Source organism: Delphinapterus leucas, chromosome 1, assembly GCF_059928025.1.
Source record: "Delphinapterus leucas isolate spDelLeu-1000000601 "Yukka" chromosome 1, BTC_Dleu_Yukka2, whole genome shotgun sequence".
Lineage (NCBI taxonomy): Eukaryota > Metazoa > Chordata > Mammalia > Artiodactyla > Monodontidae > Delphinapterus > Delphinapterus leucas.
The window spans coordinates 35,887,538-35,908,389 of NC_143129.1; the positions used below are offsets into that span (position 1 = coordinate 35,887,538).

The window sequence follows — 20,852 nt, forward strand, 5'->3', positions numbered from 1 at the left end:
CTGGGAAACCTGGACAGCCACAAATAAATCAATGAAATTAGAACACTCTTTCATACCAGGCACAAAAATAAAGTCAAAATGGCTTAAAGGCTTAAATATAAGACATGACACCATAAAACTCCTAGAAGAGAATATAGGCAAAATATTCCCTGACATAAATCATAGCAATGTTTTCTTAGGTCAGTCTCCCAAGGCAATAGAAAAAAAATGAAAATAAACAAATGTGATCAAATCAAACTTTAAAGCTTTTGCATAGCAAAGGAAACAAAACGATAAGACAACCTATGGAATACGAGAAAATATTTGCAAACAATGTGACAAACCAGGGCTTAATTTCAAAAATATACAAACAACTCATACAACTCAATACCAAATAAACAAACAAACCAATTTTTAAAAATGGGCATAAGACCCAAATAGACATTTCTCCAAACATACAGGTGGCCAACCAGCACATGAAAAGATGTTGAACGTCACTAATTATTAGAGAAATGTAAAGCAAAACTACAATGAGATATCACCTCACTTCTACTGTATAGCACAGGGAACTATATTCAATATCCTGTAATAAACAGTAACGGAAAAGAATATGAAAAATAATATATATGTATAACTGAATCACTTTGCTGTACAGCAGAAATCACTCCAATCAGAATGGCGATCATTAAAAATCTACAAATAATAAATGCTGGAGAGGGTACGGAGAAAAGTGAACTCGCCTACACTGTTGGTGGGAATGTAAATTGCTGCAGCCACTATAGAAGACAGTATGGAGGTTCCTCAAAAAACTAGAGTTGCCATATGATCCAGCAATCCCACTCCTGGGTATATATGCAGAGAAGACCATAGTTCAAAAAGATACATGCACCCTAATATTTATAGCAGCACTATTTACAATATCCAAGACATGGAAGCAACCTAAATGTCCATCAACAAATGAATGGATATATATATATATATATATATATATATATATAGTACTCAGCCATAAAAAAGAACGAACAATGCCATTTGCAGCAACATGAATGGACCTTGAGATTATCATACTAAGTGAAGTAAGTCAGAAAGAGAAAGACAAATACCATATGATATCACTTATATGTGGGATCTAAAATATGATACAAATGAACTTATTTACAAAACAGAAACAGACTCACAGACATAGAAAACAAATTTATGGTTACCAAAGGGGAAAGGGGGTGGGGGAGGGATAAATTAGGAGTTTGGGATAGCAGATACAAACTACTATACAACAAGGTCCTACTGTATAGCACAGGGAACTATATTCAATATCCTGTAATAAATAGTAAAGGAAAAGACTATGAAAAATAATATATATGTATAACTGAATCACTTTGCTGTACAGCAGAAATTAATACTACACTGTAAATGAATTATACTTCAATAAAAAAAGAAATGATGACTTAAAAAAAGAAAAAGGGCTGCAGTAGTTCGAAGCTTCAGATATCAGTATATTGCCTTAGTATTTCTGCTTCTGCCGAGTGCCTGTGGGTGATTTCCCACTCATTTAATGTGTAGAATTAGTGAGGTCTGTTTCTGAAATAGGTGTTCCCTTGATGTCTATATGTCCCTTACGAGACTAAACTAGTTATCTTCAACTATTTGCTCTCTTTCAGCCTAGGAGTTTTTTTCCACAACACTTGATGTGCCCATTTTGAACGTTATTCATCTGAAAGACAAATTCTTATGGAAGTACTCATTGGCAGATCAGTCACAAATAAGATAGCCTGAAGTTTACATATAATTCTCTGCTTGGTAACTGTAAACTTTCTCTTCTACTCAAAAAGCACATCTGGTAGTATATTATTACCTGAGTAACATTCTGACTGCTTTAATGATTTTAAAAAATCATTTAAAATTTTCAAAACCTAACTCTTCTGTATGACGTATTGTTGACCCACTTCACAAATGATCTAGTTAAAACAATGTTTTATGACATTGAGATTAACTATGAGGATGCTGATAACTGTTATTCTATGATGTTTCTAGATCATTAATGAGGTGGATCAAGTAACTTTCCAGGTCTGAGCCAAAGAAACATGCATCAAGCAAGTAGATAAGAGATTAATAATTAATCATGTGGTTCTATGCAGCCTATAAGCAACATGCTAGTGGACTGATAGGTAATGACCATTATTACTTTGGTAGCAAGTCCCAGCTCTTGTCTCAGTTCACTCTCAGTAGAACAAGTAAAATTGCTTTGTATTATTGTCTCCCAGGAATTTCCCCAGTCCCTGTAACAGGGAGAGTCAGTATTATTTGACTGTTTCTCCAGTTAGGTGACAATTTTCAAGTCTCATCTTGCCTTTTCCTTTTTTTCTCTTTTTGAAAATACAAAACTAAATGAAATTTGAATTATAAAGTAGCTACACTTCATAACACCTGAATAATGTGGATTTGATGTTCTTTGGATTGGAGGAGAACGAAAGAGATAACTTTTTGCTTGAGGTTGGGCAGGAGGAAACAGATCTGAGTAGAGTAACATAGTCAATAACTTTATAAATTGAAGGATGGCATGAGGGCCTTGGGTGTCTGATAAGAGAAAGGGCATCAAAAGCTTGAACAAAGTTTAACTATTACAAAGCTACAATTTCGACCACGGCTACTTGTCTTTCTATTCTTCCTAAATGTCAGGTAGAAAGAGTTGCCTCAGAGGGGCCTCAGGAAACTTAAAGATGACCACACCCTTTTTCTATGGAAGGTTTTCTTGAGGGAAAGAAGGAATTAATGAATTTGTTTTCTCCCTCCTCTGAGCCTGAAGAATGTGAGGCTGTGGGACAAGCTAGGGATTTATGGGGTAACTGTTGTGTCAGGAGCAGCAGCATTTCATCCTCATTGGGATTTGATTATTTGTTAATCCCTAAATCAGGTCCTTCTCCAACAGAATGATCCAAGCAGAGCATACTTTACAGTATGCTTTACTTTACAGAAGACACTGAATGTTTCCACTTTTCTCTACATATATTTATAAGTTTTAAAAATCTGCATTGTTGGGAACAATAAAAGTTTATTAAAAATTAAAATTTAGAAGAGATTAATTAATACAATATTTGCTCTGTTGTTTTCATCATTGTTATACTGTTGAAGTTGAGATGAACTCAGCTTGCTCAATAATTATTTATTCATTTCACCAGGTCTTTGGCACTTACAGCTCTATGTCTTCTTCTGTCTTTGAAGGGCTGGCTCTGCGTGTTTAGGTTTGAAAAGAAAAAAGGTGTAGTGGATGAATAGAAAAGGAAATAAATATTAAAATAAATTAATAATGGACCTTATACTCTATAATGTGCCATAAAGTTAGGAGTGTGGTTAACTTAACCCTCTCTACTTGAGGTCCACTAAAAAAATTTTTTTAACAGAAGAAAAAGGAAAGATAATCTAAGACTGAGCCCTGAGGCACTTCCTCATCTTCAAGTGAGGAGCTAGCAAAGAATAGCATGAAGGACTAGCCAATTAGATAAGGGAAGAGGGGGACATTCAACACTGCAAAGATCAGGAAAGAGATATTTCCAAATGGAAGGAGTGTCAATTGCATCACTGCTGCTGAAAATATCGGACACTGTCCATTGGATTTGCAACTTGATGGTCATTGGTGAACTTGACAAAAGCAGTATCAGTGGAGTAATGTGAACTGAAGGCAGTCTCTAGTAAACTGAAGAGAGAATCAGAGGCGAAGTGTAGATGGTAAGCAAATATGCCCTAGAAATGGAGAGGTAGTTGAAGTGGGATGCAAGTTGAGGCAGTTTTGTTTGGTTTTGCTTTTAAACATGGGAGATAATACAGCAAGTTTACAGTATTAGTTTATGGCAGTGGTCCAATAAAGAGAAATAAACTGATGATGTAGGAAGAAGAGTGGAAAATTAAAGGTGCAATGTCCTTGATGGGGTGTGGAATCCAGCACATTAGTAGATTTTTTTTCTTTATTTTTCTTAGGGAATGCGGAGAGAGTTGCTTAGTTTTATATTTATTTATTTATTTTTGGTTGTTAATTTTAGTGTTTTTCAAAGTTACTGTACATCCACATAGTTTTAAAAATCAAAAAATTCTACAAGATAGCCAACATAAACGGTCATCATCCTCTTTATCTCTCTGCCATTTGTCCCTGCACAGAACCATCACTTCCAACTCCAGGGTATATATATCCGTATCTCTAAATAACATGCAATGTTATGACTTTTTGGTTGTTTTAATTTCTGGTTTTAGATCATGACTTCCTATCATTGAAGATGAGGATTAATGTTTTTCACCACCTTTTCTTTTCTCCCAGCACCTATACTCTTTCCATTTCTCTATCAGTATTGTTACATCAACAGTTTGGTTAGATTGATATTTAACATTTAATTTATTATAACTATGGCCTGTCAAATTTAATAATGATTATGTTTACTTTCCTGAAAAATACAACTATTTTTATTTCTCAATTTAAAAATGGTATCTTTTTCTTTGCTGAATTTTCAAGGACATCATAAATTCAATCTCCAAAATCTCCCCCATTTATCTAAATCTCTTATGAATACATTCAAGGGTTTTAGATATTTTATATTCTTGAAGAAATAGCTCCTGGATGCTCTAATTTGCTTCAATCTGGGATGGTTGCTCTCTGTGTTAAGTGCAAGCTGTCATACCCTCATCTAGGGATTTTAAATATCTATCAGATGTGTTGGAGACTACTTCTTGAAGCCCATGACTTCCCCTTTCTTGGTTTACTCCCTATTTTTGGTGAAGCCCTTTCTCCAAGGATTTTCTGAAAAAGAGTAAGTGGTAAGTAAGTTTTTTGAGACCTTGTCTATGTGAAAATATTTTTATTCCATCCTCACATTTGATTTGGCTAGATATAGAATATTAAGTTGCAAATGATTTTCCTCCAACAATTTGAAGACATCAGTCAGCTATTCTCTAATTTCCAATGTTGCTATTGAGAAGTCATGAAGATTCCTAATCCTTCGATCGTGACTTATTTTTCTCTCCAGAAGCTCTTCTCTCTGCTCCCAGTGTTGTTACATTTATTGATGACATGACGGATTCTGGCCTGTGTTCCCCATTGTTCTGGCACTAGTGGACTTTGTTAAACTAATTACACAAGGCAACCATTAGACCTAAGTGGCTCTAATGCTTTTGTGGCCTATATAAGCAAACCAAAACCTAAGCCTGTAAGTGCTTCAAGGTTAAGAAAGTGAAACCGAAGAATAACCAATCACAAACAGCCAACTGGCTTTAAGCTATAGCTAATCAGATCATTTCCTTTGCTTCTGCACTTTCTCTATGTAAGTCTTTGTCCTGGCTTCTACCGGCAGATTGCTCCTAACCACTTCTGGTTTGATGCTGCCCTGTTATAATCGAGTTTTTCTCAAATAAACAAAAATTTTAACCTGCCTCCACTTCTATTTTAACAGCTTTACTCTGAAAACTCATTTCTGCTCGTTCTAAAATATTTTCTTGAATTTGTTTAATAGTTTCTTCCTCTTTGTTTTCCAACATTATTCAGATGTTGGACATACTGAACTGTTCCTCTAATTAGCTTCTCTCTCACATTTTCCTTCTCTTTGAATATTTGCTCTACTTTCTGTAGACTTTTACAGCCATATATTCCAACCTTTCTACTAAATTTTTTCTAAGAAATACCCTAGTAATCTCCCAGGTTGGGAGGTATCTTAAATTAGAATCTTCAGAGTTTTTATTTATTATACATTATTATATATAGTCCTCTATTATTATTATAGGATAATGAGAATATTTTAACTGATAAGCATAGAAACTTACTATAAATTTTGTCAACAAGGTGTTTAGATTTAGAACAAAGGAAAGAGAAAACCACTGCATTGTTCATTTGGCCTTCATAGCAGGACATCAAGTTCCATAACTTGAACAGAAAGCAAAGTCAAAGAGAAACTCAAACAAACCATGCAAATATCAACAAGAATAAAGCAGGTCAATATTGTCATCAGACAAAGTTCAAGGTAAAAAAAGAAAAAAAAGAATTAAAAAACCATGCACACAAATCTCTAAGCAAAATAAAAACGTATTTTGCATAGATAAAAGCTTGCATCCTAAAATGAAGATGTATAGTGTCAACTATTAATTTAAAGGCACTTACATTACATTTTCATTATTAAGTAACAAAAATAAATTAACTAAGTCAATGTTTCCCAAATTTCAGTCATTTGTATAGCACCTTCACAATATACTTAAAGTTTTGTTTCATCTTATGTACATTTTATTTATATAAAATGTAACATTATACTGCTGCTGGAGAGGGGAAATCAGGTTCATTGATAAATAGAAGGGAAAAATACAAATAAATTCTAAATTGTAGCTGAATTCTTCACCTGTGGATGAACTTTAGCCAAAGGCTTTCCCTCTGTTTTTACAAGAGATATTAGCAAGTGTTGGAGAAGTGTAAAATAAACATTTGCACATACACCTAAAAGACTCTTTCTTACAAAATAGAGATCGAAAATGGGATAATGGCCAATGTTACTTAATGTTGCATTCCTGGGCCATGTACAGGTGGCAATATTGGTTTATATCACACCCTTGCAGAAACTCTGAAGTAGACTTAAGTCAGGAAGTTGTGGTGAAAAAAAGGAAATACAAAATAAACCAAAAGAAAATAGGAAGAAATTAATAATCAAAAAAGCACTTTCAAAATAACAAGGAAAAAAGGAGTTGACATATATTGAGCCATTATTTGATCTCTAGAAAACACAAATTGTCATGGGAAATGTGAAATGAAGTGGGCCCCTTCCCTGACAAACTCCTTGAAATGGCTACCTTTTCTCTACTTTGAGAAGTAGGCTCACCAGAAGTCACAGGAAATTAATAAGGTGAGAAAGATGGGTCCAAGAGGGCTAGAGCAACTAGTTGCAACTTTTTAAAAATTAATTTTATAAGTTCTATAAAGCCAGTGTGCAATATCCCCAGAAATTAAGAGGAACAGCAAACAAGGTGGAGCTGGCTTATTGGGCTTAGTGACACAGTGTGCCAACCCAGTAAAAGGCAACCAAATACCCCTGGGATAAATTGTAAACAGGGTTCCAGTGAGCAGGGAGCTACACATATGACTCCTTATATAAAGAATAAATGTAAATTGGTCTTGCTCTTCCTGAAGTAGGCAGAGACTTGGAATGGAAATGAAAATGAAGAATAAATGTAAAGTACTCCTCTCTTAGTAACATAGTACAACTATAACCACATTAGCAACCTTAAGTCTAGCCTGAATTTAAACCTAAGCAAGTCCCTTGAGTGTGGCAGTCAAAATCAGCTGAAATTCTGAAAATGGGACATAATGCTATGAATGTTGAACAAAAGATTTAATTTATAATCTAAGTTTTATACCATTTAATATTTCTGTTGCAGAAAGCTAAGAAAGAATACTGAAGAAAAGAACAAGAGCTAAAAAATATAGGAAGAGAAGGTTGCTAAAGTCTTCTGGGAAAGTTCTTTCTTATTTTTGGGGGACTGTTTCTGGAGAGACCCTCTTTCACTGAAAGTTATTACGTGCAGATTCAAGGTTTGGAATTGCTGTAGCCATCTTGTCAAAATCTGAAGATGAAGCCTACACAAAGAAAAGGGCAGAATGAAGATAACATAAGAGAGATAAAACTACAACAGTGAGATCATCTAGTCTGGAAACTGTTCTATCTGTGGATTTGTAACCAAGCAGGACCCTATGTGACCTTCCTGGGACAGAAGCGCTACCAATGTTCTCCGCCTGCCTCTTGTTTTAGAAAAGCTTTAGTGTCCCAGGTTCCCCTGAGTTGCAAAAGTCTGGCTCAAGAATTAATGATTGAAAGAATGTGAACATGTAGTAACAAAAAATGGTAGTTGAGCTACGAGAACTGATGACAATTTGAACAATAAATCAGGCATATAGCAGAATCTTTAGTTCTTCTCTGAAGGGTATAGATAGCAGTATCTGATGCACATTCCTGAGTTGTTTTACAGATACTAAAACCACCACCAGATGGAAGAAGCTAATGGCATGATTACCATGAGCATGTAGTTCCAAGACATGCTGGAGCCTGAGGATTGATAATGTTAATCCCTGTGACACCACCCTGTTACCTCACCATCAATCAATCAGGGAATTGTGCATGAGCTGATCATGCACAACTCTCTGTGACTCCTCTCCCTCATCTCCCCTTTAAAACCCCTTCCCTGAAACCCATCAGGGAGTTTGGGGGTTTGAGCATTAGCTGCCCATACTCCTTGCTTGCTTGGTGCCTGCAATAAATGCTGCACTTCCCTTCACCACAACCCATTGTCAGTAGATTGGCTTTACTGTGCACAGGCAAGCAGACCCAAGTCCAGTTGGGTAACAGTTTTAGTTATGTGAGTCCATCTGGGCTGGATATCCAAGATAGCTCACTCACATGGCTGAGAATTGATTCTGGGTGCCAGCTGTGAGCTCAGCTAAGCTGTTGACTAGAATGCCTGCCTGTGGCCTCTCCAGCACAACTGTCTTAGGGCAGTCAAACTTTTTACATGGTGGCTGACTTAGCACAGGGTAAGTGTCTCAAAAGACTCATGGGGAAGTAGCACAGCCTTTTCTGACCTATCTTCAGCAGCACTCAGATTCTATTTGTTATCAGTGAGTCATAAGACCAGCCTAAATTAAAGGGGAAGATACTATTTAGACTCACCTGTGAAAAAGTCACACTGTAGAAAAGCAGATGGGATGGGAGATATTGCTATTGGAAAATAAATTTTGCCACACCCATTTATTTATTTTTTTAAATTATTTTTAATCATTCTGCAGTGCCAAGCTCCATTTCCTGAGAAATATTAATAATGATACAAAAAAAAATCCCACTATGTGCCTGCAAAATAGTTAAGATTGTGGGTTAGTTGGATGATACTGGGCATCAATTTTCTCTTCTATAAATAGGAATAATAATAGGACCTACCTCATAGGGTTGTTCTCAATGTTAAAAGAATTAATACACATAAGTGCTAGAAAATTTTCTAGATCATAATACGTATCAATAGGTGATTGTTAAAAGGGATTAAAATAGCCCATTTATAAAACATCTGTCAGTTAACATTTTAAGTTAAAATGTATGGTGTAAACAGAAGATACACTCAAAATAAAATGAAACAGAATTATGTAAAATAAAATGAGAAACATACATCAGGCAAATAACCACTATAAAACTGGCATAGAAAACAATATTTAAAAGAATTTAAAATAACAAGTAACAGAAATAAAGAGTGATGTTCCCAATGAAGAGAGACTACCTATAAAGAAATCATTGGAGCATTGTGTATAACAGCAAAAAATTACCCTTCATTAAAAACTGTATAAATAAAAAGTTTTACATTCATTCAATGAAATACTGTTAAGTTAAAAGATTATTAAGAAAATGTCATAAATAAAATGTGCTAAATTCATGTGATGGAATACTATTAAGTAAAAACATCATGGCTAGATGTTAAAAACAGAATCCGGTTATAGAACAGTAAAACTGTAAATTTTTAAAAACTGTTGTTTGCATACCAATATGCAAACCAAAAAATACACTGGTGAATATTATATCAAAATAATGACAGTTTCTGGGAAGATGGGGAAGAAAATGCCACTCCATTATTAGTAATTTATTTTATTTTACAAAGGGTATGAAGCAAATATATCAAAATGCTAGCATTTCCTAGGAAATGAGAGTAATTATTAGTAAGTGCTTGTTTCTGTAGTTTTCTGTCAAACCGATGACAACGCTAACAATACTACCTTCACACTAAACTTTGGTGTGCTGTCTTATTCAGTGTTGTCTGTCTGTTAATGGTGGAAAGCATAACCATATGGGATGGACGGTTCATTGTTTTCTAAAACCATTCCACTGTCTTTTACTCTGAATTTTTTTTATTCTGAGCTTCTAACTTCTAAATAAATCTTGGTTTGTTTGACAGAGGGAGGAGATACTGAGATACAAAGAGGTGAGGGGGGTGGTTCTGGAATGTTTAGATGGTAGTTCAACTATTATGCTCTTTCATTTAAATTTTCAAATTTTAAATATATACGAGTCAAGTTCGTAAGCCACAAAATAACAAACAGTGTTACCTACAGGTTTTACAGAGGCTAACTCTAAGAAGCTTGGCTCTGCAGGTCCTGGACTTTTGACTTCTGGACATCATCCAATGGTTCTCTTTCTTGATTAACTGTCATCTGGTTCCAAGCAGTTCAAAGAAGAAACGAGAGAAAAAATTGTGGTTCCTATGCAATTTTATATCTGTTCCTGCTTTCCTATCATCATCTATAAAAACAACATGCCTTTAATCTGAAAACATATGTTATCAATGCAAAAGACTTGGAGAACCTGTATGCAAAAAATTAAAATTCCGAAATCACCTATGATTATGGACATCTTCCCCATTACATTTAAAAAAAGAGTTCCTAGAGTACCTACTAAGAAAAGAAACTGTACAGACCTCAAAACAACAAGTTAAACGAACTGAGTAATTAGTGTTGGCTTTTTATGGATAATTATGATTTCATTCTCTATACTTTGTTTTCTAAAATTTCTGTACTTAGGTAATCTGGAACAGATGAAAAAAGAGCAAATAGAAAATGTAATGTTTACATGGTAGATAAATGAATACGTAAATTCTCCGCTCTAGGCTACGCCACCAACCAAATACTGACTCATTAGCTAATACCTCTCTGTTAGGCACAGTAACACAGTAAAACAAAACCAAACCAAATAAACACTGGTTCAAGGACACCACGAACCCCCTTTCCCATAATTCGTTTCCCAGGAATCCCAGGGCTCTACAGAGAGGAAGTTAAGCCCGCCCCTCACGCTTCATTGGCCACTGGTCACTGGTCCCGCCCCACAAGCTCGTCTTTGAAGCCGTTGATTGGATATGAGTGAGGACCGTGGAGGGGACTGGTACTGACAGCCGGTTCGGAGGCGGGGCCATATCCCCCGGAAGTTCTACCCGGACCGCCGCGCTATGGATCGCGTGCTACGGCTCCTCGCGCGTTCGCGTTTCCTCTCGCGCGCTCCAGCTTCCGACCCCCGCCCTGGCCCCGGCCCGGCTGGCGCGGCACCCCTGCTGCTTCGGCCTCCGAACGTCGTTCGAATGGTGAGCTCGTGCCGCCCAACCGCCGTGGCCGCCCCGCGATGACCTTCAGGCCTCCCGCCTGCTGGCCCTAAGGTCCCGATACTTGGCTGCGTGTTGGAACTTCGCTGCCGGCCCGGGGCGCCTCCTCCGCCGGGGGAGCGCCCGGGAGGGGCTGCAGCTGTTGGCGAGAGCCCTGTCGGGCCTCCCCGACCCCGCCCCAGCCGCGCTCACTGCTTCGCCCCTGCCCGCGGCGGCTGCCCTCGGAAAGGTGCTGGGGTAGACGGTGTGAAGAGGGAGCGGCGCCGGAATGGGACGGTGTCCGGAGGGGGCTGCTCCGCTTCTGCCTTTGATGGGCCCAGCTAGATCCAGCCCCTCTGAGCTAGCTTCTGGGGTCACAGCTCTGCAGGGAACTGTTCTTAGGCCTCCAGGCAGGTTGAAAGGTCTTGTGAACCTAAGAGATTTTACTTTTCATGAAATTGGCCATTTAGTTTGTTAGGCTGGTTTTCCCCACCTAACTTTTGTATAAACCCTGAAATGTGAAACGGGGGCAGAGTGTCCTGAAGTACGTTGGAGGAAATTGCATGGACCATAACATAACTACAGCTGAATCAGCACTTTTTATTGAGAAAGACCTGCAAGGAACTTAAAGGTCCAATTTCAGGTTATGACACCCTGACTTACATGAGCTCTTTTGCGCTTTAGAGTGTCACCTTCGGTAATTTGGGCTTCAACAAGCATTAAATACGTATGCTCACATGTGTATTATCAGGAAAAGTTTGAGAAATAAATGCTAGTTTAGGAAGACTTACATTCTGCACTCTTCACTGCTGTATGAGCTTTCATTGAGAGAGATGTGATTTCAGACCCTAGTCTGCTACTCAGAGTTGGGATTTGGAGCAGGTAATATTTGTCCTCAGTGTCTGCCGGTAAAATGAAAATAATTACAAATACTCATCAAGATTGCCCCTGTGAAAGTACTTTGAGTTTGGGATATGGTGAGTGCTTATTAAATGAATGCTTCCATCTAAGGTATTTCAAAGGCCCAAGACATTTTTCTGGGCTATAAACTGTAAGATAATTTGATGACATCACTGTACTTGAGAAACTGCGAAATCAGGGGTGCTTTATATTTCTGCAACTCCCTGCTTGAATAATTTTAGTGCACTTTAGAGCCTTTTAAAAATTTGTTTTTCACTTATTTAGTGTTTTGTAAAAGGGAATAGAAGGCTGGAGAACTGACTCTATCCCGCTGTCAATGTCAAAAAAATAGCATTGCGTTGCTTTTAATGTTATAATGTTAGCTAACATCAGATGAGGATAGATTTTTTTTTATATAATCCTAAATACATCTTTTGCCCTCTAATCTCAGCTCCAAAATCTCTGAGTTGATTTTATTAAAAGTTTTTCTTGTTGCTAGTGTTAAGAAATAAACTATATTCAATATCCTGTGACAAACCATAATGTAGAAGATTATGAAAAAGAATATATATGTATAACTGAGTCACTTTGCTGTATAGAAGAAATTAACACAATATTATAAATCAACTATACTTCAATAAAATTTTTTTAACAAAACAAAGAAACTCACATAACCCTAAATGCTCTGTTACCTTTTATCTCAATTAAGAACACAAGGACGTTCATCCAACAGGAAGATTACATTGAATGCTCCCTGTGTGTAAAACAGTCACTATGGGCACAGAGTTTAGAGACTACTGAGGCATATTAAATAAGCAAAGAAGTCATGCACAGTTAATAACACTGTGGTACCGAGGAGAAAAAGTACAGTGAGAGTGAGAATATATAATGGAGACCTGCTGTGAAACTGCCTTGGTAGCATGGTGGACAAGGAAGTCCTACATTTTTTAAAGTTACTTTATGATCTTCAGGATGGCTATAAAGTCTGGAAACATAGATAATATTCTGTGTTACAATGCAATATCAATAAACCATTTATTACATATTTGTCAGTATTTCAAGACTTAGTGGTCACCCTATATTTTAAGAACAGAAAGACTTTTTAAAAAGTCTATTTAAAGAAACTGAAAGCCCAAACACAATGAAGTCAAATTTTGGATTTTTATCTCTTGAGATAGTCTTTTTGCCTAGGAAATGATTTGGATTTTCTTGAACACTGAAATATTCTTTTAAACCACCTTAGGATAAGAATCTGAAAGGCATTTTATATTTTCTTTAGGAGATACCATGGTTTAGTTAATGGTTATCTTACACATGCGTGGGGATATACTATAGGCCTGAGGCCTATATTTTTTTGGCTGGCCTTTCTGATTTAGACTGGCATGCAAATTTGGAGACCACCTCATCAATTTCTGAGGTTACCGGAATTAGTGGTTGGTAATAGCACTTGGTATTTCTAGGGCTAAATAGCAATCATACTATGGTGAACACTGGACACATTATTCATTCATGCTTCTCCAGGAGGGGAAGTGATTGTGAATAAACATGCATCTCCCAGGGCATCAGGAAATTGCACATTTGTGCCTGCCCCATGCCTAGCTGGTTAACTCTTTAAACTTATCCTAGAAATTCTGCTCTCTAAATTACAGGTTATAAAGACATAGTTTTCAAAAACACTAGTTTTTTGTGACAATGGATTATATTATATGAATTAAAAACATATTTAATAGATACCATCATGACACCATTTTTCATCAAAAGCACTGATAATTTTCCCATTAATTTAGGTGAGCAGCCCTCCTCTTCTTGCCCAAGCCACTGAGAAGAGGTGACATACATTATAATGTGGGAAGGTTTTGAAAATCATACATATGTTTTTCAGACTTCAGGTGGACTTATTAGTGGGTGGAGAAATCAATGTAGTGGGCAGTTAACAGCATTGGGTTTTTGACAGAATAGCATAGAATAGAAAATAGGCGCACAGACAGATTTTTTCACGGAATTTTTATTTCAGGTTTGTGTGCATGTACATGTGTGTTTATGTACAATATAAAGGTTTTTTCTTCTGTAGGTCATTGGGAAGAACGTTTGAAGAGATTTGGCAGTTACCTGTTTCATTGTTCCTCTATCTGTGTATATGTGCTTGTCTAACAGACACCAGCCATAGGCATTGCCTCCACTGACAGAGCCTGGAGCCTTTCAGAGTATTTTACAGCATTGCTTCAGTTTCTGATCTACAGATTTGTGCAACCTATATATTTCCTGGGTTAAAAAAAGGGAGAACTTTCTGGTTTTTTGGAATACTTTATTAGCTGGCTAAGCTGCTACAATGTTTGTTGTTGGAAATTTGGGATGTTTATTTTTATTACTGTAAGGACAAGAAGTATATTTTTTGAAGTGTTTACTGAGATTGTGATTTCAGCCACAATTGACATCTGCCATTTTTTAATGGTCAGTGTCAAGATCTAGAATTTGATGTAGACTGTTGTTTCTTGAGTTAGAATTTAAATTTTTCTAAAGTTTAAGCTTGAAGAACATAGGTAAAATTTATTCATTTAAATCTTTCCAAAATACTTTGGATATGAGTTTTATCATTGCAACCTGTTATTTAGGTGACAACATTATTCCTGTTTTATGATGAAAATTTAATAATTTTGAACACAAAAAATGATGTTGTAAATTTAAGGAATCGAACTTGATTTCACAAATGACTGATGGAAACCAATATCCTTTCTTTGGAGCCAGTAACTATTTGCTGTCTTATAACAAGGTGATGGAGAGGAAGAAGAACCTAGCTCATGTGTCCAGTGCCACTGTTGTCATTGCTAATGTTATTGCACCAAAGTATATTTTAACATACAAGGATATTTACTTAGGATATTTAAAACAAAGATCATTATGCAAAATTTTTTTGTGCATTTGAGATATAAAACCCCAGCTGCAAGTTGGCATACGGTGGTGTCAGTGTAAGCACACTCTATTAGAGAAAAATCTAACTGTACATCTTCAGATCCTACAGGATAGTGGTTGTTGTGGGCCAATCTGGAGTTACTTCCTCCATTTCTTGGTTAATGGAAGTGATAAAAAAGGGAATCCAAACAGCTTTTAGAATACGAAAGTCCAGGGTTTGAGTGTTTCAGGCCCTCCCTCTTGCTGTCTGGGTGATCTGCTGAGATTATTTAATCTTGTGCAGCCTCAGTGTCTCCTTCTTTAACATGGGGATGACGATAGTAAAATCTCCTAGGGTGGTTGTGAAATTCATATAAGGTGATACCTAAAAAGTGTTTGCTACATAGCACAGTAAATGATTATTTTTATTGGCTTCTCCTTATTGGCTTAGACCAGTCCTTTGCAGACTTTTTTTTTCCATTTTTATTGAAATGTAATTGACATACAGCACTGTATAAGCTTAAGGTGTACAGCATAATTTGACTCACGTACATCATGAAATGATTGACACAATAAGTTTAGTAATCATGCATGATATCATATAGAGAATTAAAGAAATAGAACAAATTTTTTCTTTGTGATGAGAACTCCTAGGATTTACTCTTTTAACAGCTTTCATATATAACATACAGCAGTGATAATTATATTTATAATGTTGTACATTACATCGCTAGTACTTATTTATCTTGTAACTGGGAGTCTGTAACTCTTGACTGCCTTCATCCAATTCTGCCTAACCCCACCCTCTGCTTCTGGTAACCACAAATCTGATCTCTTTTTCTATGAGTTTGTTTGTTTGCTTGTTTGTTTTTGAAGTATAATTGACCTACAACACTATGTTAATTCCTGTTAAACAACATAGTGATTTTTTAAAGTTATTTATTTATTTTATTGAAGTATAGTTGGTGTACAATATTATATAAATTACAGGTGTACAGTATAGTGACTCACAATTTTTTAAGGTTATGCTCTATTTGTAGTTATTATAAAATATTGGCTATGTTCCCTGTTTTGTAAAATATAGCCTTGTACCTTATTTTACACATAATCGTTTGTATCTCTTAATTCCCTACCCCTGTATTGCCCCTTCCCTCTCTCCACTGGTAACTACTAGTTTGTTCTCTATATCTGTGAGTCTCCTTCTTTTCTTTTTTTTATATTTACTCGTTTGTTGTATTTTTTAGATTCCATATGTAAGTCATATTTGTCTTTCTCTGTCTGATTTATTTCACTTAGCATAATACCCTCCAAGTCCATCCATGGTGTTGTAAATGGCAAAATTTCATTCTTTTTTACAGCTGAATAGTTTTCCTTTGTGTATATATACCATATCTTTATCCATTCATCTGTTGATGGACACTAAGGTTGCTTCTGTATCTTGGCAATTGTAAATAATACTGCTGTGAACATTGGTGTGCATGTATCTTTTTGAATTAGTGTTTTTGGTTTTTTCAGGTTTATACCCAGGAGTGGTATTGCTGGGTAATATGGTAGTTCTATTTTTAGTTTTTTGAGAAACTTCTTTTCTACAGTGGGTGCACCAATTTACATTCCCACCAACAGTACATGAGGGTTCCCTTTTCTCCTCATCTTCACCAAAACTTGTTATTTGTTGTCTTTTTGATAATAGCCATTCTCACGGGTGTGAGATGATAACTCTTGGTGGTTTGGATTTGCATTTCTCTGTTGATTAGTGATGTTGAGATCTTTTCATGTGCCTATTGGCCATCTGTATGTCTCCCTGGAAAAATGTCTATCTGGGTCCTCTACCCATTTTTTTAATTGGGTTGTTTGTTCTTTTGATGTTGAGTTATATGAGTTCTTTCTATATTTTGGATATTAACCCCTTATCAGATATATTGTTTGCAAATATATTCTTCCATTCAGTAGATGGCCTTTTTGTTTTGTTGATAGTTTCCTTCACTGTGCAAAAGCTTTTTACTTTGATGTAGTCCCATTTGTTTATTTTTGCTTTTGTGTCTTTTGTTTCCCTTGCCCAAGGAGTCATATACTAAAAAATTTTACCAAGACCCATGTCAAAGAACTTATTGCCTATGTTTTCTTCTGGAAGTTTTATGTAAGTTTCGGGTATTACATTTAAGTCTTTAATCCATTTTTTAATTTATTTTTGTGCATGGTGTGAGATAGTAGTCCAGTTGGATTTTTTGCATGTAGCTGTCCAGTTTTTCCAGCACCATTTATTGAACAGGCTGTCTTTTCCCCATTGTATATTTTGCCTCCTTTGTCATGGATTAATTGCCCATATAAGTGTGGGTTCATTTCTGATCTCTATTCTGTTTCATTGACCTATATGTCTGTTTTTGTGCCAGTGCCATACTGTTTTGATTACTATAGCTTTGTAGTATAGTCTGAAATCAGGGCGCATGATACCCCCAGCTTTGGTCTTCTTTCTCAAGATTGTTTCAGCTGTTCAGGGTCTATTGTGTTTCCATACGAATTTTAAAATTATTTTTCTAGTTCTGTGGAAAATGCCATTGGTATTTTGATGGGGATTGCATTGAATCTGTAGATTGCCTTGGGTAGTATGGGCATTTTAAAATTATTAATTCTTCCAATCCATGTCTGTGTCATCTTCAGTTTCTTTCATCAGCGTCTTATAGTTTTTTGAGTACAGATCTTTTACCTCCTTAGTTAGATTTATTCCTAGGTATTTTATTCTTTCTTTATGAGATTGTACATGGGATTGTTTCCTTTTTCTCTTTCTAGTAGTTCATTGTTAGTGTATAGAAATGCAACAGATTTCTGTATATTAATTTTGTACCCTGCAACTTTACTGAATTCATTGATGAGCTCTAATAGTATTTTGGTGGTGTCTTTAGAGTTTTTATGTATAGTATCATGTCCTCTGCAAACAGTGACAGTTTTACTTCTTCCTTTCCCACTTGGATTCCTTTTCTTTTTCTTGCCTGATTGCTGTGGCTAGGACTTCCAATACTATCTTGATTAAATGTGATGACAGTGGGCGTCCTTGTCTTGTTCCTGATCTTAGAGGAAATGCTTTCAGCTTTTCACTGTTGAGTATAATGTTACCTGTGGGTTTGTGATATACAGCCTTTATTATGTTGAGGTATGTTCACTCTATACCCACTTTGTTGAGAATTTTTATCATAAATGGGTATTGAATTTTGTCAGAAGCTTTTTCTGTATCTGTCAAGATGACTCTATGATTTTTGTTTTTCAGTTTGTTAATGTGGTATATCACATTGACTGATTTGTGGATATTGAACCATCCTTATATCCCTGGAATAAATCCTACTTGATCATGGTGTATGGTCCTTTTAATGTGTTGTTGAATTTTGTTTGCTACTATTTTGTCAAGGATTTTTGCATCTGTGTTCATGAGAGAGATTGGCCTGTAATTTTCTTTTTTTGTGCTTTGTCTGGTTTTGATGTCTGGGTGATGCTGGCCTTGTAGAATGAGTTCAAAAGCATTCCTTCCTCTGCAGTTTTTTGTAAAGGTTTGAGAAGGATAGTTGCTACTCTTCTCTAAATGTTTGGTAGAATTTTTCCTGTGAAGCCAGTTGGTCCTGGATTTTCGTTTGTTGTTGTTGTTAATTATTGATTTAATTTCATTACAGGTAATTGGTCTGTTCATATTTTCTATTTTTTCCTGGTTCAGTCTTGGGAGATTGTACATTTTAAGGAATTTGTCCATTTCTTAATGGCCATTTTATTGGTATATAATTGTTGGTAGTAATCGCTCATGTTTCTTTGTATTTCTGTGGTGTCAGTTGTAACTTCCTTTTCATTTCTGATTTTATTGATTTGAGCCCTCTCTCTTTTTCCTTTGAGTCTGGCTAAAGGTTTATCAATTTTGTTTATCTTTTCAAAGCACCAGTTCTTAGTTTCATTTATCTTTCATAATTTTTTGTCTCTATTTTATTTACTTCTGCTCTGATCTTTATGATTTCTTTCCATCTGTTGACTTTTGGGTTTTGTTCTTTTTCAGGTTCCTTTAGGTGTAAGGTTAGGTTGATTTTTGATTTTTCTTGTTTCCTGAGGTAGGTGTGTATTGCTATAAACTTTGCTCTTAGAACTGCTTTTCCTCTGTCCCATAAATTTTGCATCATTGTGTTTTCATTTCCATTTGTCTCTAGGTATTCTTTTATTTCATTAATGATCCATTGGTTATTCAACTGCGTATTGTTTATCCTTCATGTGTTTGTGTTTTTTGCAATTTTTTTTCTTGTCATTGATTTCTAGACTCATGGCATTGTGGTCAGAAAAGATGCTTGATATGATACCAGTTTTCTTATATTTACTAAGACTTGTTTTGTGGCCTAGCTTGTGATCTGTCCTGGAGAATGTTCCATGTGCATTCCAAAAGAATGTGTATTCTGCTGCTTTTGGATGGAATGTTCTATATAGAGCTATTAAGTCCATTTGGTCTAATGTGTCATTTAAGGCCAGTGTTTCCCTGTTAATTTTTTGTCTGGTGGATGATCTGTCCATTGATGTAAGTAGAATGTTAAAATCCCCTACTATTATTGTGTTCCTGTCATTTTCTCCCTTCGTGTTTGTTAATATTTGCTTTATATTTGTAGGTGATTCTGTGTTGGGTACATACATATTTACAATTGTTATATCTGCTTAGATTTATCCCATGATCATTATGTAATAGGCTTCTTTGTTTGTTGTTGCAGTCTTTGTTATAAAATCTATTTTGTCTAATGTAAGTATTACTACCATGGCTTTCTTTTCATTTCCATTTGCATAGAATACCTTTTTTCATCCTGTCACTTTTAGTCTGTGTGTGTCTCAGGATCTGAAGTGAGTCTCTTGTAGGCAGTATATATATGAGTCTTGTTTCCATAGCCATTCAGCCACTCTATATCTTTTGATTGGAGCATTTAGGCCATTTACATTTAAAGTAATTCTTGATAGATATGTACTTATTGCCATTTTGTCCTTTGTTTTGGGGTTGTTTTTATAGTTCTTTTTTGTTCTTTTTTTCTTACTTTGCTCACTTCTCTTGTTATTTGATGACTGTCTTTAATATTACATTTGGATTCCTTTCTCTTTTTTGTGTATCGATTATTGATTTTGGTTTGTGGTTACCATGTGGTTTATATATTGCAACGTGTGTGTATGATTATTTTCAGTTCCTGATCTTTTAAGTGCAAAAACACTTTAAGAACCCTGCATTTTTATTTCCCCACACACACTTTTTCTGTTTCTGACATTGTATTTTACATCTTTTTGTCTTGTGTGCCCCTTAACTTCTTATTGTGGATATAGACAATTTTACTGGTTTTGCGTTTCAGCCTTCCTACTAGCTTTGTACATGACTGATTTACTACCTTTACTGTATTTAGCCTTACCAATGAGATGTTTTTTTCATAATTTTCATATATCTAGTTGTGGCCTTTTTCTCTTAGAGAAACCCATTTAAAGGTGGTTTGGTAGTGCTGAACTCTTAGCTTTTTCTTGTCTGTAAAACTTTTGATCATTCCATTTAAATCATAATGAAAGCCTTGCCTGTTGGAGTCTTCTGATTTAGGTTTCTCCCTTTCACCACTTTAAATATATCATGCACTCCTTTCAGGCCTGCAGAGTTTCTGCTGAAGACTCAGCTGAAATCCTTATGTTAAGTACAATTACCTTGTACTTAACTTGTTGCTTTTCCCTTGCTGCTTTTAGTATTCTCTCTTTATCTTTAATTTTTGCCATTAATTAAAGTGTGTCTTGTGTGGTCCTCTTTGGGTTGATCGTGTTTGGAACTCTTTGTGCTTCCCAGACCTGGATGTCCTTTCCCTTTACCAGGTTAGGGACATTTTCAGCTATTATGTCTTCAAATATGTTCTCTGCCCCTTTCTCTCTGTCTTCTCCTTCTATGGCTCCTGTAATGTGAATGCCAGTACACTTGATGTTGTCTCTGAGGTCTC

General features: G+C 35.9%; 1 protein-coding gene across 2 annotated transcripts in view; it reads left to right on the forward strand.

Moving 5' to 3' along the window:
* Nucleotides 1-10,928: 10,928 nt before the first annotated feature.
* Nucleotides 10,929-20,852, forward strand: part of FH (fumarate hydratase) — a 42,843-nt gene continuing 32,919 nt past the window's right edge. For both annotated transcript variants that reach the window (XM_022579446.2, XM_089907978.1), the window contains exon 1: nucleotides 10,929-11,100. In XM_022579446.2, coding sequence (XP_022435154.1) covers nucleotides 10,969-11,100 — 132 coding nt within the window. In that variant the 5' untranslated portion in view covers nucleotides 10,929-10,968. The remainder of the gene's footprint in view (nucleotides 11,101-20,852) is intronic.